The sequence below is a fragment of the Neophocaena asiaeorientalis genome, unplaced genomic scaffold (assembly GCF_003031525.2).
Source record: "Neophocaena asiaeorientalis asiaeorientalis breed wild unplaced genomic scaffold, Neophocaena_asiaeorientalis_V1.1 scaffold432, whole genome shotgun sequence".
Classification (NCBI taxonomy): domain Eukaryota; kingdom Metazoa; phylum Chordata; class Mammalia; order Artiodactyla; family Phocoenidae; genus Neophocaena; species Neophocaena asiaeorientalis.
Window position 1 is genome coordinate 70133 of NW_020174549.1, and position 19512 is coordinate 89644.

General features: G+C 41.4%; 1 protein-coding gene across 1 annotated transcript in view; it reads right to left on the reverse strand.

The window, feature by feature from the left end:
* SNX30 (sorting nexin family member 30) overlaps positions 1 to 19512 on the reverse strand; it is a 111889-nt gene that overhangs the window by 22408 nt on the left and 69969 nt on the right. The window contains exons 5-7 of the mRNA XM_024757282.1: positions 13958 to 14116; positions 9903 to 10098; positions 8320 to 8519 (exon numbers count right to left, since the gene is read on the reverse strand). Of these exons, the coding sequence (XP_024613050.1) occupies positions 8320 to 8519; positions 9903 to 10098; positions 13958 to 14116 (555 nt within the window). The remainder of the gene's footprint in view (positions 1 to 8319; positions 8520 to 9902; positions 10099 to 13957; positions 14117 to 19512) is intronic.

Here is a 19512-nt window from a genome sequence, read left to right on the forward strand (position 1 = left end):
TCTTACACCTCTAATCACGATCAGCAATGACTTCCATATTATTAAATCCGATGGGCACCATTTATCATGCTCTTTCTAAAAACACTTCTCTTGGTTTCCCTAAGGTCATCCTCTACTCTTTTTCTCCTACTACACTGACCATTCCTTCTCAGGCTACTTTCTTACTTGTTCCACCCCCTAATTAGGTGCTAGACCACTAAATATTGCCAATGCCTCAGGAAGCAGGCCTGGACTATTTACCTCGATCTCACCTCACCAGATAATCTCCCTGACTCGCGTAGATTTAAACGCCGTCTATACAGAAATGACTGCCAAATTTCTATTCCCACTCTAAACTCATAACCAGCTGCCATGACATCACTACTTTAATGACTAACAGGCATTTTCTTAACTGAATATGGCCAAAACAACCTGATTCCCAACTGCCCAATCTGTTCCACCCCAAACTTCCTCATCTCACTAAACAGGACCACTATCAACACAATTGCTGAAGCCAAAAACCCAGGAGTCATCCTCAATTCCTCCATTTGTCACTTCACATTAATACAGCAGCAAGTCTAGTGGGCCCTTCATACAAAATATACACCAAATCCACCCACTTCTCCAAGCTCCACCACCTCAGTTATCTGCCACCTGGCTCCCTGCAACAGTCTCCTAATGGTCTCCGGACCTCCTCTCCCCGTCCCCCGCCCAACAACCCATTCTCCATACTGCAGCACTAGCTGTCTTCTTAAAGTAAAAACTGTACCCTGTCATTTCCCTGCAGGAAACTAACTGGCTTCTCTTTTATTCCTAAGAACAAAATCCAGACTCTTACCAACCATGGCCTTTAAGATATTACCGTATGTCCTGGCTTTTACTTATCTCTTTGACCTCCCCACCTGCCACCTGCTCCCTTGCTCAACTGGCCCCACTCACACTGGCCTTTACCTTATCAACCACTCTTCTGACTCTCACCTCACTAGTCATCACGAAGACCTCTGAGATAAGCATGCTCTTTGACTTGCAGATAAAACTCTCTTAAAAATAACAAGGTACATAACAATGAGCAGAGTTCCCTATACTTTGAAAAAGAATAGACACAGGTGTACGTAAAACTGAATCACTTTGCTGTACACCTGAAACTATCACAACACTGTTAATCAACTATACTCCAATATAAAATAAAAAGTTAAAAAAAAAGATACATGACATACAATAGTTATATATCTGTAAATGTTCCAACTGCACCACACTGCCAACTTCAGTATCTGCCAACTACCTGCTACGAATGAGGCAGTGTGGGATATGAAGTATAGGGCCCTGCCCTAATCTTCTTAAATAAAAATTCTCCAACTTTTGGCCTGGTCGTAGTGATGCCAGTACTCAAAAGGCACTGCCAGAACTTTGCTAAAGACTCTAACGTGTTCTCTCTCAGCCCGTTACTATCATAATTACATTTTACACACACATTGTGTATAGGATGTGAGCCCACAGAAGGGCTCACCTGCAGATGTCTACAGTGTGCTTAACTTGAGTCTTGAGCCTGAGGGTAACTTTGGTACCCCTCTCTCTCAAGCACTGTTCACTCCGTAGCAACTTTGGAATACACATCTTCAACCATCTTTCCAGTACAAGCTGTCCTCATTGTTCCCTGAACATTATTCATCTGTTCCACATGGCCTGATAATGACCCTCCTTTTTCGGTGCTTTCTCTCTGCCTCCAAAGGGAACAGAATGTACCCAGCCACAATTATACTTAGAGAGAGATAATTTGAGCCTCAGCTTTGAGAAGCAGGAACTGATCCAGTTTCTCTCGCCAACAGTAAAGACACAAATATAAGGTGGCTGCTCATTAGAATTGGGGCCATGGAACAGAGAAAAGATCTACCCATGGGGCTCTGCTTCTTCATCTATAAAATGAGCAAGTTAGACAAGATGAACCTTGTCTACAATCGTAGTAGTCCCCAGAAGCTATGCTCTCCAACCAGTCTAAGTGCAGACTGGGGCAGTTTCTAATGTGGACATTAAAGCATTTGATCCTTACCACTTTTGTTCTAAAATTTTACAATGATATGCTTTGTGTTGGTTCTCTGTCCATTCCTTTTGCTGGGTAATTAACCTGTAACGGCCTTCAGCTTAGGGAGATTTTCTTGTATTATTTCTTTCATAATTTCCTTCCCTCAGTTTTCTCTGTTCTCTCAATCAGGAACTCCTATCAGTTGGATGCTGAACTTCTGAGATTAACCCTCCACGTCTCTTATCATTCTTTCACATTTTCAGTATTTTTGCATTTTTGTTCTACTTTCCAACTACTTTTATTTTTTATATAGTAGGTTCTTATTAGTTATCTATTTTATACATAGTAGTGTATATATGTCAATCCCAATCTCCCAGTTCATCACACCACCACCACCACCCACCCCCGCTTTCCCCCCATGGTGTCCATACAATTTTTTTTAATATAAATTTATTTAATTTTTTTTATTTTTGGCTGCTTTGGGTCTTTGTTGCTACACATGTACGTTCTCTAGTTGCAGCAAGCAGGGGCTACTCTTCGTTGCAGTGTGTGGGCTTCTCATTGCGGTGGCTTCTCTTGTTGTGGAGCACAGGCTCTAGGCACGTGGGCTTCAGTAGTTGTGGCACACAGGCTCAGTAGTTGTGGCTCACGGGCTCTAGAGCACAGGTTCAGTAGTTGTGGTGCACGGGCTTAGCTGCTCCACAGCATGTGGACTCTTCCCAGACCAGGGCTCAAACCCGTGTCCCCTGCATTGGCAGGCGGATTCTTAACCAGTGCACCACCAGGGAAACCTGGTTGTCCATATGTTTGTTCTCTACATCTGTGTCTCTACCTCTGCCTTGCAAACTGGTTCATCTGTACTATTTTTCTAGATTCCACATATATGCATTAATATACAGTATTTGTTTTTCTCTTTCTGACTTACTTCACTCCGTATGACAGTCTCTAGGTCCATCCACATCTCTACAAATGACCCAATGGCTGAGTAATATTCCATTGTATATATGTACCACATCTTCTTTATCCATTCGTCTGTCGATGGGCATTAAGGGTGCTTCCATGACCTAGCTATTGTAAATAGTGCTGCAGTTAACACTGGGATGCATGTGTCTTTTTGAATTATGGTTTTTCTCTGGGTGTATGCCCAGTAGTGGGATTGCTGGGTCATATGGTAATTCTATTTTTAGTTTTTTAAGGAACCTCCATACTGTTCTCCATAGTGGCTGTATCAATTTACATTCCCACCAACAGTGCAAGAGGGTTCCCTTTTCTCCACACCCTCTCCAGCATTCACTGTTTGTATGTTTTCTAATGATGCCCATTCTAACCAGTGTGAGGTGACACCTCACTGTGGTTTTGATTTGCATTTCTCTAATAATTAGTGGTGTTGAGAGCTTTTCACGTGCCTCTTAGCCATCTGTATGTCTTCTTTGGAGGAATGTCTATTTAGGTCTTCTCTCCATTTTTGAACTGCGTTGTTTTTTTGATACTGAGCAGCATGAGCTGTTTATATATTTTGGAGATTAATCCTTTGTCCGTTGATTCATTTGCAAATATTTTCTCCCACTCTGAGGGTTGTCTTTTCATCTTGTTTATAGTTTCCTTTGCTGTGCAAAACCTTTTAAGTTTCATTAGGTCCCATTTGTTTATTTTTGTCTTTATTTCCATTACTCTAGGAGGTGGGTCAAAAAAGACCTTGCTGTGATTTATGTCAAAGAGTGTTCTTCCTATGTTTTCCTCTAAGAGTTTTATAATGTCCGGTCTTACATTTAGGTAAGACTTTAATCCATTCTGAGTTTACTCTTGTGTATGGTATTAGGGAGTGTTCTAATTTCATTCTTTTACATATAGCTGACCAGTTTTCCCAGCACCGCTTATTGAAGAGGGTATCTTTTCTCTATTTTATATCCTTGCCTCCTTTGCCATAGATTAGGCGACCACAGCTGTGTGGGTTTATCTCTGGGCTTTCTATCTTGTTCCATTGATCTATATTTCTGTTTTTGTGCTAGTACCATACTGGCTTGATTACTATAGCTTTGTAGTATAGTCTGAAGTCAGGGAGTCTGATTCCTCCAGCTCCATTTTTTTCCCTCAGGATTGGCTAATTGGGATCTTTTGTGTCTCCATACAAATTTTAAGATTTTTTGTTCCAGTTCTGTAAAAAATGCCATTGGTAATTTGATTGGGATGGCACTGAATCTGTAGATTGCTTTGGATAGTATAGTCATTTTCACGATATTGATTCTTCCAAGAACATGGTGTATCTCTCCATTTGTGTCATCTTTGATTTCTTTCATCAGTGTCTTACAGTTTTCTGAGTACAGGTCTTTTACCTCCTTAGGTAGGTTTATTCCTAGGTATTTTATTCTTTTTGGTACAACGGTGAATGGGATTGTTTCCTTAATTTCTCTTTCTGATCTTCTGTTGTTAGTGTATAGGAATGCAAGAGATTTCTGTGCATTAATTTTGTGTCCTGCAACTTTACCAAATTCATTGATTAGCTCTAGTAGTTTCCTGGTGGCATCTTTAGGATTATCTATGTATAAAACCATGTCATCTGCAAACAGTGACAGTTTTACTTCTTCTTTTCTAATTTGGATTCCTTTTATTTCTTTTCCTTCTCTGATTGCTGTGGCTAGGACTTCCAAACCTATGTTGAATAAAAGTGGAGAGGGTGGACATCCTTGTCTTGTTCCTGATCTTAGAGGAAATGCTTTCAGTTTTCACCCTTGAGAATGATGTTTACTGTGAGTTTGTCATATATGGCCTTTATTATGTTGAGGTAGGTTCCCTCTATGCCCAGCCTCTGGATAGGTTTTATCATAAATGGGTATTGAATTTTGTCAAAAGCTTTTTCTGCATCTATTGAGATGATCATATGGTTTTTATTCTTCAATTTGTTAATATGGTGTATCACATTGATTGACTTGCGTATATTGAAGAATCCTTGCATCCCTGGGATAAATCCCACTTGATCATGGTGTATGATCCTTTTAATGTGTTGTTGGATTCTGTTTGCTAGTATTTTGTCGAGGATTTTTGCATCTATATTCATCACTGATATTAGCCTGTAATTTTCTTTTTTTGCAGTATCTTTGCCTGGTTTTGGTATCAGGGTGATGGTGGCCTCATAGGATGACGGTGGCCTCATAGGATGACTTTGGGAGTGTTCCTTCCTCTGCAATTTTTTGGAAGAGTTTGAGAAGGACGGGTGTTAGCTCTCTCTAAATGTTTGATAGAATTCACTTGTGAAGCCATCTGGTCCTGGACTTTTGTTTGCTGGAAGATTTTTAATCACAGTTTCAATTTCATTGCTTGTGATTGGTCTGTTCATATTTTCTATTTCTTCCTGGTTCAGTCTTGGAAGGTTATACTTTTCTAAGAATGTATCCATTTCTTCCAGGCTGTCCATTTTATTGGCATAGAGTTGTCTGTAGTAGTCTCTTATGATGCTTTGTATTTCTGCAGTGTTTGTTGTAACTTCTCCTTTTTCATTTCTAATTTTTTTGATCTGAGTCCTCTCCCTCTTTTTCTTGAAGAGTCTGGCTAAAAGGTTTACCAATTTTGTTTATCTTCTCAAAGAACCAGCTGTTAATTTTATTGATCTTTGGTATTGTTTTCTTTGTTTCTATTTCATTTATTTCTGCTCTGATCTTTATGATTTCTTTCCCTCTACTAACTTTGGGTTTTGTTTGTTCTACTTCCTCTAGTTTCTTTAGGTGTAAGGTTAGATTGTTTGAGATTTTTCTTGCTTTTTGAGGTACGACTGTATTGCTATAAACTTCCCTCTTAGAACTGCTTTTCCTGCATCCCATAGGTTTTGGATCGTTGTGTTTTCATTGTCATTTGTCTCTAGGTATTTTTTGATTTCCTCTTTGATTTCTTCAGTGATCTCTTGGTTATTTAGTAATGTATTGTTTATCCTCCATGTGTTTGTGTTTTTTACATTTTTCTCCCTGTAATTTATTTCTGATTTCACAGCACTGTGGTCAGAAAAGATGCTTGATATGATTTCAGTTTTCTTAAATTTACTGAGTTTTGATTTGTGACCCAAGATGTGATTTATCCTGGTGAATGTTCTGTGTGCACTTGAGAAGGAAGTGTAATCTGCTGTTTTCGGATGGAATGTCCTATAAATATCAATTAAATCTATCTGGTCTGTTGTGTCATTTAAAGCTTGTGTTTCCTTATTAATTTTCTGTCTGGATGATCTGTACATTGGTGTAAGTGAGGTGTTAAAGTCCCCCACTATTATTGTGTTACTGTCGATTTCCTCCTTTAGAGCTGTTAGCAATGCTCCCATGTTGGGTGCATATATGTTTATAATTGTTATATCTTCTTCTTGGATTGATCCCTTGATCATTATGTAGTGTCCTTCCTTGTCTCTTGTAACATTCTTTATTTTAAAGTCTATTTTATCTGATATGAGTACTGCTACTTCAGCTTTCTTTTGACTTCCATTTGCATGGAATATCTTTTTCCATCCCCTCACTTTCAGTCTGCATGTGTCCCTAGGTCTGAAGTGGGCCTCTTGTAGACAGCATATATGTGGGTCTTGTTTTTGTATCCATTCAGCAAGCCTGTGTCTTTTGGTTGGAGCATTTAGTCCATCCATGTTTAAGGTAATTATCGACATGTATGTTCCTATTACAATTTTCTAAATTGTTTTAGGTTTGTTTTTGTAGGTCCTTTTCTTCTCTTGTGTTTCCCACTTTAGAGGAGTTCCTTTAACATCTGTTGTAGAGACAGTTTGGTGGTGCTGAATTCTCTTAGCTTTTGCTTGCCTATAAAGCCTTTGATTTCTCTGTCAAATCTGAATGAGATCCTTGCCAGGTAGAGTATTCTTGGTTGTAGGTTCTTCCCTTTCATCACTCTAAATATATTGTGCCACTCCCTTCTGGCTTGTAGAGTTTCTGCTGAGAAATCAGCTGTTAACCTTATGGGAGTTCCCTTGTATGATATTTGTTGTCTTTCCCTTGTTGCTTTTAATAATTTTTCTTTGTCTTTAATTTTTGTCCATTTGATTACTATGTGTCTTGGCATGTTTCTCTCTGGGTTTACCCTGCCAGGGACTCTCTGCGTTTCTGGACTTGGGTGGCTATTTTCTTTCCCATGTTAGGGAAGTTTTCGACTATAATCTCTTCAAATATTTTCTCGGGTCCTTTCTCTCTCTCTTCTTCTGGTAGCCCTATAATGCGAATGTGGTGCATTTAATGTCGTCTCAGAGGTCTCTTAGGCTGTCTTCGTTTCTTTTCATTCTTTTTTCTTTATTCTGTTCCATGGCAGTGAACTCCACCATTCTGTCTTCCAGGTCACTTATCCGTTCTTCTGCCTCAGTCACTCTGCTATTGATCCCTTCTAGTGTACTTTTCATTTCAGTTACTCTATTGTTCATATGTTTGTTTGTTCTTTAATTCTTCTAGGTCTTTGTTAAACATTTCTTGCATCTTCTCCATCTTTGCCTCCATTCTGTTTCTGAGGTCCTAGATCATCTTCACTCTTGTTATTCTAAATTCTTTTTCTGGAAGGTTGCCTATCTCCACTTCATTTGTTGTTTTGGGGCTTTATGTTGTTCCTTCATCTGGTACATAGTCCTCTGCCTTTTCATTTTGTCTATCTTTCTGTGAATGTGGTTTTCCTTCCACAGGCTATAGGACTGTAGTTCTTCTTCTTGCTTCTGCTGTCTGCCCTCTCTCCAGCTACCTTTTTTTTTTTTTTTTTTTTTTTGCAGTACGCAGGCCTCTAACTGTTGTGGCCTCTCCCACCGCTGAGCACAGACTCCGGATGCACAGGTCCAGCGGCCATGGCTCACGGGCCCAGCCGCCCTGCGGCATGAGGGATCCTCCCAGACCGGGGCATGAACCCGCATCGGCAGGTGGACTCCCAACCACTGCGCCACCAGGGAAGCCCTCCAACTACTTTTAAAATTTGTTTTACTTTCCAAGATTTCCTAAGCCTCATCTTCCAACTTTACTTTTCAATTTTATTTCAGCCATCATATTTTAACCTCCAAGAGCTCTAATTATCCAATTGCTCTTTTTCCACAACATACTGTTCTTAATCAGCAGATGCTATTCTCTAACTCTCAGAGAACACTAATAAGAATCTCTTCTAAACTTTTCTTCTTTCATTTAATTCACACACTTGGTTCACCATGTGTTCTTTTCACATGTCCATGAGGTCAAGTCCACATTTCTGATCCTGCCCACCCAGGAAGAAGGAAATCTGTACCACATGCAAATAGGCAATAATCAATTACTTTTTGATTAACGACTACAACAAAGAAAGTACCTAAGTGCACAAGAAGTGAGTCAGCTTACCTTCATGCAGTCAGAGTATAAAATATATTCCCTGAGCACAGGTAGAAAGTCTTCTGTCATGTCCTCTGTCAGCTCTTCCAAGGCTGTGGAGCAGTTGCCGATGCAGGCTGACACACCCTCCAGGGGCTCAGCCAGCTCCCCCTCTAACGCACTCCATGTGGAGTACACAGGCCCATATTCTCTCAGCTCTACAAGGTACTCTAAAGGGGGAAGAGAAACCAATTAAGATCGGCTGGGTAGCAATCACTGGTATTACTGACTCAATAACCAATGCAGCCAAGAGCTCTCTGAGTACACTTTCCTTTAAATACAACACTGTTTATAACCAATTTTTTTAATCTCCAAAAGCTGATATTACAGCTAACACTATAACATCAATCAACTCTACTCCATAATAGGAATGTCATGCCTCTGGATAATGGGGACCGCAATGCCTTTGGGGGAAAGTGGTGGGAGCTACATCCACCAAATATCTTCCTAGAAACCTACTCACCTACCCCTACAGTGAAGCCATATTTTAACAGGCAATGGAGGTAGAGTTTCATATAGGTTTAGGGGGGTGTTTTTAAAAATTAAAAAAAAAAACAGTCACAATGGAAAAATAATGGAATTTTAGGAAACAGTTGATACAAGAAATGTGGTCTTACCTAAGCAGACTCAACTCTCTCATTCAGGGGTCACCCCAACACCTTGGTCCCATCAGAATTTACCCCACATGATCTTTAGGTGTAGATGGTACCTAAAGCCATTTCTAAAACCTGCAGGCCCTACAGGATACCAACAGCAGGTAAAGGAGAATTAAAGCACAGGGAACAAGGAAAAATGTTGTTTGATTTCCCCCACAAAAAAACCTGGCCTATCATTTGTCACCAGGATTCTTGCCATTACCACAAAATGTTGTTGCCATTTTTTAGTAACCAATGGATGGCAACTACCGGAGAATCCTTCTCTATGTGTTTCACATCACATGCCAGCATGATCATTAACACTGTTCAGGTCTATTTGGCCTACATACGTGTAAGAAAACAAAGGGCCCCAACATTCTGGGACACAAAAAAGCAAGTGGCCACGAGAAGGGTGGGGAGGAAGTGGTGGCAAGAACAAAGGCCTCGTAACTCCCTGGGTCAGGAAGGGTGGGTTTGAAATGAAGCAAGGGCAGGCAGGTGAGTCGATTTCAAGCCTGAAGGCTCGTTAGGATAGTAACTCTGGCTAACACTGCTCTCATTTTGAAACCTCTCTCTGCCAGAAAAGATACTTAAGTTTATTTCTTAAATGATCATTGCTATGGATGAAGGGAAGTTGAGCGAGAGAAAAGTGGAAAAGCCTAGAGGCTCAGAGTAGTTGTTTGCTATGGGGAAAGCAAACACAAGGATGAAATGCAGGGCAAGGGACGGGGTGCAAAATTATACTCTGGTCACAACTACCTCCCCCGCCTCTTGTATTTATTTATTACTTTTATAAGCAAAATGTGGCCTGGTTCTGCTGCTCCAGCATTTCTGCATTTTGATTCTGCTTGGCGCAATGAATGCCATTTCTGCAAACGTGGCCCCTGGGCCTGATCAAGAACTCAACAGCGAGCTCACCTATTTCCTCCTTGATGATCCGCTGGGCTATTCGATCAATGGTTCCCAGCTTGAGCGCAAATGTGTCTAAGTACTCGCCTATGGCTGCAAACTCGAGAGGCCGACTCCTCAGCTTGTAGCCGCCAGTGACATGCTTGACCGACTCACCCACTCGAGTCAGCAACGCCATCCCTTGCTTCTTATGGGCATTCAGGTCCTAAGGATGACACATGAACAAACAAACTCAAAGGGCTCGACTGCTCACATGGCCAGGACTCAGTAAGCCAACTCCTTTAGGCAACTTCCTTTTGGAAATGGAAGACTCAGAAAATAAGGAGGTGAGTTAGGTTAAGGCGCTCACCACACACACACACACACACACACACACACACACACACACACACACACACACACACACGTCTCCTCTCCTTGCCATCACAGCCATCACAGCCACCATGCTCATACTCCTGCACCTTTACGCCCAGGTCTCTTTATACAGAGCTGGACTCCTACCTTTCCAATCACGTTCACTCACCCAGCACACCTTCCTTTAAACACAACTGTTTAAATACAAGTTTTTTAAAAAGTGTCCCTTTGTCCTATACAAAATATCCTAAATTGTCTTTAGGAGCAAAATTCAAGAGCTGAGATTCATTCCATTCATTTATTTATATCCTAACCAAAGCCATATAAGGGAAGTGGAGGGTGGGAAGCAGGAGACAGTGACAGGAAAGGTGGTGCTACAAAACCCAGGCCAAGGATAGATGCTGCCAATGACAAAACATTTTACCCTGGATTTCTTGGTTGAGGCATTAATGGGAAATACGTTCAGCTGCATACTCCGCTGAACTGAAACCTAAAAAGCATATTAGTCTGCCAGGTAAAATAAGTTTCTTCCTATCAATAAACTCTAAGGGGAATCTTCAGTATCTTCCCGTTGCTCTATGTCACTTACCTTAATGGTGCCTTCAAAAGTGGTTTTACAGAAGATGCCGGTGTCTGTTCCTTATGTCTACCCTCGATACTAACAGAATGATAATTCCCAGTCCTAGAGGGACAGGTCTACAGGGAGAGAAGGGAACACGGCACAAGGCCACTGCTTTCTGGTGACCTTGTCTCATGTAGGGATAGAGCAGAGGTTAACGCAGCTGTCTGACAGCCCCTTCCCACGTGACACACCATCCCACGCTCAGGTCTCCAAAAGTGCCTGAAGTGTAGATCCCTCCTGATTTCACGTCCTCCTCCTCCACGCAGCCAAGGCCTTCACTTCTGCTCTTGATTCTGCCCTCTCCTGTCCACACTTCCCCCACCAGCCAAGGCCCTTGCCCTCTCAACCATCCCTTCTCTCCTGTCTATAATTTCAACTTCTAATCCGTCAGCATGTGAAATACATGCGAAGCTCACCGATCTTAAAAATGGCAGCAACCTCCTGTAAGCTCCCTCCTCCATCTCTGTCCTTCCTTTCTATGCCACCTGCCTGAGACAATGTTCTAAAGATCCCATCTCGGGGATTTCCCTGGAGGTCCAGTGGTTAGGACGCCGCGATTCCACTGCAGGGTGCGAGGGTTGGATCCCTGGTTGGGGAGCTAAGATCCTGCATGCCACAGCCAAAGAAAAACATTTTTAATAAAATAATGATCTTATCTCCCCTTCTAACCTCATACACTCTAGATAGAAGCATCCCTGTAGGCACCAGGCTTTCACAAGTCTGTAACTGAAGCCCTGGAGTTCTAGGAATTGCTCCACAATGTTTTTTTGGATCAGGGTTCGATCCAAATGGACTCACTGGACTGCATAAACTCTACTTCAAGTAGCACTTTACAAAGAATCCCCAGTTAACCAAGTGCATTAACGTGTTGAGTACAGTTATTTAGTCGTACCTATCTGACTGCTGCACCCATTCTGCCAACGATGAAAACACTGATTTGAACACAGCTGATACTAAGCATCCTCCACCTCCCCCAGCATCAGTGGTTTCTTCTTAAGGACCCTTCTAATTTGTGGTAAGATCATGTCATCATAAGGAAGAGGAGAGCTTCTGCGTTCACTATGGCAGAGCATGTCAGTGGCCTATCTAAGGAAAGGACCAAGTTATTCAAAGCGTTTTAAGAGAAAAGATGGGGGTACGGGGTGGGTGAGATGGGGAGTTATTGTTTAGTGGGTACAGAGTTTCAGTTTTGCAGGATGAAAGAGTTCTGGAGATTAGATGTACGACAGGGTGAATATACTTAACATTTCCCAGCTGTACACTGTAAAATGGTTAAGATGGTAAATTTTATGTCATGTGTATTTTCCCACAATTAAAAAGAAATAAAAGAAAAGATGAGGTTATTTAGTGCATTTGCTTCAGCAAATAAAACTGAACTAAGGCAGGAGGCTGTTGTTTTTAAACAAGCCAACTCCCCCATACTCACTCACGTCAAGTTAGATTTTGATTAAGACTTTGGAGGGCTTTAAAAAAAAAAATCAGTTATCTCTGATGATAGAAATCAGGATACTGTTTACCCTGGGGAGGAGGGGGGTGGTAGTGATTGGGAGCAGAGATGAGAGAGGCTTCCAGTGTGCTGGGGATTTTCTGTCTTGATTGGGTAGTGATTATAAAGGTATGTTCATTTTGTGATCATTTATTGAGCTGTGATTTGTATATTTTTCTCTATGTATGTTATACTTCAGTAACAAAATTGAGCAAATTAAAAATAAAATCAGTTCATATTGCTTGGTCCACAGATGAACACCACATATACCCAAAAAAGAAAAGAAAAGAAAAGAAAAAACCACCTTTCCTACTTATTCTTTACAAAAATTCCTAACGACTGGCGGTCCAAGCTTTCTCCTCCTTTGTCTCTTTCTTTATTCAATAAAAATGACGAAACTTGAGGGCCTGCCTGGACAACGAACCACTAATCTGGGTGAAACAGTGAGCTGCACTTTTGGAGAAGAGAGTGGATTTTACTTTGTGTAGTCACTGGAAGAACTACGTCCGAGAAGCAGTTCACCAGGAAATACTTATTTTTAAAAAGAACACAAGTTTGACCTGTGTGGGAAAGGTTTCCAGGGAAAAAAAGAAGAGGAACAGGAATGTCATCAAGGAGGCTAAGTGCCAACTGAGGTCCAGGAAAAAGTAAAAAAGAAAACCCACAACACTGGAGGACTTTGCCAGGTGGCTCTTACGTCTGGAGAATGGCATCCCCTCCAACGTCTTTACGGCAACTGATGTTGTCTGTAAATATTTCTCCATTTTGCCATTTTGAAAAAGAAAACTGAAAAGTACCTGGGCCTTAATACCCTTGCCAACATGGAATGAATTACCTATGGCCTGAATGTGAGAATAGGACACATGAAACTAAACAGATGGGGCTGGAGGGAAGCTGGCACAAGGGTCTGAACACAAGCTCCCATATCTGCAGACAATCAGAGTCGAGCGCCTCAGGCTGCCGGTCAGTTCTGCCAACAGGGAAGTTCAGAGAAAAGTCGGGGGCGCCAGCTTGAGTTTGAATACAAGTGCCTGGGAAATGCCCACTGGCTAGGAACTTGGCCGTGGGCAAGTAATGCTGAACTACTCTTGGTCGGGCAGTCTGTGCAAACTGTGGCCTCAGGAGCCACAATGACCCTACTTCACATCCTAGTGATGCCAGCTGAACTAGTACACACGCCCTGAACTTTAGTTTCCTTGCCTGTGAAATGAGGCTATAAGCAAATACTCACAGGGCTCCTGTGAAATATGTCCTTACCAAACACTCAATAAACATTCTTTCCCTTTCGTGCCCACCGTTGGTCACAACGGCCTCACCCAATAATATCGCCGGTTAAGTGTGTAGGGAAACACTTATCCCTGCTTTTGGTAAGTGAAACTATTGTAACTTCCTTGACTGCTGCAGGGGGATATTTCTCCTAAATTCTAACATGGAAACCGTGCCAGGGCCGATGAGCACCAGAAACAAAAACAAAAACAAAACAAACCCAGAGCAATTCTGTGACACCCACTACAGGGGTGGCTTGTGAGAGATCAAAACAGCTTTTAAGAGCGAGCCCAAAGAATGCTAACCTGGGAGAGGAACATGAAAAATTCTGCTTACCTTAGCAGTAAGGAAAACATTAAAGTGTTCATTGAAAGAAAGCACAGGATGATCCGTAATTCTTTTCAGGAATTTATCCAAAGCTTTTCTTCTGGTCTCCACAAACTCTTCTGAAAAACGATCCACAACACCTTTCACCACAAACTTCTCAGGAAGTGGCTACAATGACATGAACAAAAATATTCAGAGTAACTGATAAGAAAGTCCAAAGAAAAACCAGGCTAGCAAATAAGTCCTAGGACCCATCTGTCAAGAACAGTCTTTCTTCATCGGTCAGATCTTTATGTAGTCATCAGTATAAATATTTCTGAAAAAAAAATACCAGTGGAGTAAATCACAACTACCCGGTCAATTTTATAATACAAGAAATGAAACAGTAGAGCATGGTCCCTGGAACACAGAAAACAGTCAGTTAACATCTACCGGTAAATCGGACAGTATAGTTATCTTTACGTTGCTTGATGCACAGGTGATATAATGGGAAAGTTAAGGCAAGATAAGAAAGAAAGGAAAGGAGTCAGACAACATCAGCCACACAAAAATTTATTTAAATACCTTAACATCTTACTCCCAGTTCAAGGGGTAAAAGAATTTGGTGAATGAAAAAATAAGTACATTAGGGAAACCCATGTATCTAAAAAAATACCTTTTCTAAGGCAATTTTTTTGTTTAGGTTTATGCTTAAAGGTTCTTAATAATATAACTTCCTTTACTCCTCACTCAAATAAATCTCTCCATCGTATTTACTCTGAGCCAATATTGTCGGCAATTTAAAACTACCTGGCTTCCAAGGGATCTTTGAGCTTTAACCTATTTCCATAGCAGCTTGATTAAACGGCCTTCCTCATTACTGCCACCACAGGGAAAGAGAGTATCTGCTAATGCACAATTTGAAAATGTTTTGGTTATGAAATATTAAAAGAACATTTATATTTAAAAAAGGGCAAATGACCCAGTAGACATTTCTCCAAAGAAGATGTACAAATGGCCAAAACGCACATGAAAAGACGCTCGACATCATTAGTCATTAGGGAAATACAAACCAAAACCACAGTGAGATAATCATTAGAGAAATGGAAATCAAAACTACAATGAGGGGCTTCCCTGGTGGCGCAGTGGTTGAGAGTCCGCCTGCCGATGCAGGGGACACGGGTTCGTGCCCCGGTCCAGGAAGATCCCACATGCCGCGGAGCGGCTAGGCCCGTGAGCCATGGCCACTAAGCTTGCACGTCCGGAGCCTGTGCTCCGCAATGGGAGAGGCCACAGCAGTGAGAGGCACGCGTACCACAAACAAACAAACAAAAAACTACAGTGAGGTATCACCTCACACCAGTCAGAATGGCCATCACCAAAAAACCTACAAACAATAAATGCTGGAGAGGGTGTGGAGAAAAGGGAACCCTCTTGCACTGTTGGTGGGAATGTAAATTGATACAGCCACTATGGAGAACAGTATGGAGGTTTCTTAAAACACTAAAAATAGAACTGCCATATGACCCAGGAATCCCACTATTGGGCATATATCCTGAGAAAACCATAATTAAAAGAGACATGTACCACAATGTTCACTGCAGCTCTATTTACAGTAGCCACGACATGGAAGCAACCTAAGTGTCCATCGACCGATGAATGGATAAAGAAGATGTGGCACATATATACAATGGAATATTAGCCATAAAAAGAAACGAAATTGAGTTATTTGTAGTGAGGTGGCTGGACCTAGAGTCTGTCATACAGAGTGAAGTAAGTCAGAAAGAGAAAAACAAATACCGTATGCTAACACATATATATGGAATCTAAAAAAAAAAGCGTTCTGAAGAACCTAGGAGCAGGACAGGAATAAAGACGCAGACGTAGAGAATGGACTTGAGGACATGGGTGGGGAAGTGTAAGCTGGGACAAAGTGAGAGAGTGGCATGGACATATATACACTACCAAACATAAGGTAGCTAGCTAGTGGGAAGCAGCCACATAGCACAGGGAGATCAGCTCGGTGCTTTGTGACCACCTAGAGGGGTGGGAGAGGGAGTGTGGGAGGGAGACGCAAGAGGGAGGAGATATGGGGATATATGTATATGTATAGCTGATTTACTTTGTTATAAAGCAGAAACTAACACACCACTGTAAAGCAATTATACTCCAATAAAGATGTTAAAAAAAAAAAAAAACCACAGTGAGATACCACTTCACACCCACTAGGATGACCATAATAGAGACAGAGAAAGACAGGAAAGGAAAGAACAAGTGTTGACGAGGAGATGGAAAAACTGGAACAAGCATTTAAGTCTGCAACCTCCTTAAACTCTGTAATGTGTGAAAACAGAGATTTTTTTTTTAAGTTAGAGACCCCCAAGCGCACACACACACACACACACACACAAATGCTGAAATAAATAAGATACAGGAACAAGGACTTAGGCAATGTGGAAACCTAAGCACTTAGAGTGAGAAAGCCAAGAAGCAACCCAATTTATAACACGAAAGCTTTCAAATATTTAGGAATTGGCAACACCAGCACTGCTGGAAAGGAAGCACTTGGGTATGAGAGAATTCAACAGCCTCGACTTGAAGAGCTTTGGAAGCCCGGGTATGAGAGAATTCAACAGCCTCGACTTGAAGAGCTTTGGAAGCCCGGGTATGAGAGAATTCAACAGCCTCGACTTGAAGAGCTTTGGAAAGCCCGTATGCTTTAGATCTCAAGAGTAAAGACTCTACTGGGTGCCACCTTTGCCTCCGTGCCTCAAGTGGCTGTAGAGAAGAGCCCCCTCCCCAAAGCTAACTATTCCATCTGTGTCCTTGACCCATTAGCTCACTATCATGCACCTGCCACCATCAATTAATTATACCTTCTCTACTGTTTATCTTCAACATCTCCTCATACAGTTCTATTCTGAGTCTACAAAAAGATGGTTGGTTCTCTTTCTACCTGAAGAAAAAAAAAATCTATCTCTTGACCTTTCATCGTCTCCACTCTCCTTCCTGTCTCATTCAACCTTTTTGAAAAGAAGCATTTACCTTTACTTCCACTCTTCCCCTTGATTTCTCAACCCCCAACCTTTCTTCACCCCAAAACGAAGCCATCGTTGGTACTGCCTTCAATGCTGCGTTTCTCTGCCCTATCCCTGCTTCATGCAGAAACCGCTCTTTTAAAGATGAGCAGTGACTTTGTAACTACCAAGCCCAGGGGATATTTTTATCTCAGGAGTCCTGTCGAGCAATACTCTCATTTGCCTATGCTGAACAGGACTTAGGGAAAAGGCCTAATGAGCAAATAAGTAGTTAGGTATGCCTCATTTCACGTAACAGATAACCTTCTGAAAAGAGTTATCCATTCTTCAGATTTAGCACACTGAACTTTGTTTAATGAATCAGGGGAGCTTGCTATTTAAAGGAACCCTGGGGTGAATCCTTCTGCGAACAGAATTTCCTTCTGTAATAAGCATCATTACTGCCAAATGTACATGGCTTCATAAATTTGTTTCTTCCTATTTCAAGCTTCCTTAAAGCGACATACCTACTCTCTGCCTCACCCTTATAATTACCTTCTGGGTTGTCTATGCATAGGAATCTGGATTGCTGGTAAAAGCAAGAGCATCTACACTCTGTAAATGAAATAATACAAGTGAAGAAAGAGTTCAACACAGCTCCCAGCACATGGTAGATATCGAATGAATGCCAACTATTTGTATTAATTGGTAAATACTGAGAACGGAAAGCAAAAAACGGAAGTGGACTAAACATAAAACTTCAACATATGTTTTAAGCCAAAAAAAAATTTTTTTTAGATCACCTGGGATACCATTCTGAACCCACTAGGATGCTATAAAAGAAAAAAAAAAAAAAAAAAAGGAAAATCACAAGTGTTGGCAAGTATATAGAGAGATCGGAACCCTCATACCTTGCTGGCGGAGATATAAAATGGCACAGTCACTGCGGAAAACAGTCTGACAGTTCGAAAACTTAAACGTAGAGTTACCATGTGATCCAGTAATTAATTCCATCCCCTAGTATACAGCCAAAATAATTGAAGGCAAGTTTTCACACAAAAACTTGTACAACAAATGTTCAAACGACATTATTCATGATATTTGGGCTGGGGAAAAGAGGGGATGGGAAGTGATTACTTAATGGGTATGGGATTTCTTTTTGGGGTGATGAAAATGTCCTGAAATTAGATGGTGGTGACTGCAAAACATTGTGAATATAATAAAAGCCACTGACTTATACACTTCGGTGAACTTTATGTTATGTGAATTTTATCTCAATTAAAAAAAAAATGCAAGGATGGAAGCGGATGTCAGAGAGGAGAGGAGATGCAATGCTGCTGGCTTTGAAGAAAGAGGAAGAGGCCTGAGCCAAGGAATGCAGGCGGCCTCTAGAGACTGGAAAGGGAAGGAACAAATTCTCCCCTAGAGCCTTCAGAAGGGACACAGCCCTGCCTACCGCCCCCCCACCCACTTCTTTCTTTAACATCTTTATTGGAGTATAATTGCTTTACAATGGTGTGTTAGTTTCTGCTTTATAACAAAGTGAATCAGCCATACATATACATATATCCCCATATCTCCTCCCTCTTGCATCTCCCTCCCTCCCACCCCTCTAGGTGGTCACAAAGCACCGAGCTGATCTCCCTGTGCTATGTGGCTGCTTCCCACTAGCTAGCTACCTTACGTTTGGTAGTGTATATACGTCCATGCCACTCTCTCACTTTGTCCCAGCTTACCCTTCCCCCTCCCCATATCCTCAAGTCCATTCTCTAGTAGGTCTGTGTCTTTATTCCCATCCTGCCCCTAGGTTCTTCATGACATTTTTTTTCTTAGATTCCATATATATGTGTTAGCATACGGTATTTGTCTTTCTCTTTCTGACTTACTTCACTCTGTGTGACAGACTCTAGGTCCATCCACCTCACTACAGATAACTCAATTTCGTTTCTTATATGGCTGAGTGATATTCCACTGAATGTATGCGCCACATCTTCTTCATCCACTCGTCTGTCGACAGACACTTACCTCACTACAGCTCATATTAAGCTGCATGAGCTGCTTGTAAATTTTGGAGATTAATCCTTTATCAGTTGCTTCATTTGCAAATATTTTCTCCCGTTCTGAGGGTTGTCTTTTCGTCTCGATTCCGGTTTCCTTTGCTGTGCAAAAGCTTTTAAGTTTCATTAGGTCCCATTTGTTTATTTTTGTTTTTATTTCCATTTCTCTAGGAGGTGGGTCAAAAAGGATCTTGCTCTGATTTATCAGAGTGTTCTGCCTATGTTTTCCTCTAAGAGTTTGATAGTGTCTGGCCTTACATGTTGGTCTTTAATCCATTTTGAGTTTATTTTTGTGTATGGTGTTAGGGAGTGTTCTAATTTCATACTTTTACATGTAGCTGCCCAGTTTTCCCAGCACCACTTATTGAAGAAGCTGTCTTTTCTCCATTGTATATTCTTGCCTCCTTTATCAAAGATAAATTGACCATATGTGCGTGGGTTTATCTCTGGGCTTTCTATCCTGTTCCACTGACACCTTGATATTAATCCAATGAGACTGATTTTGGACTTC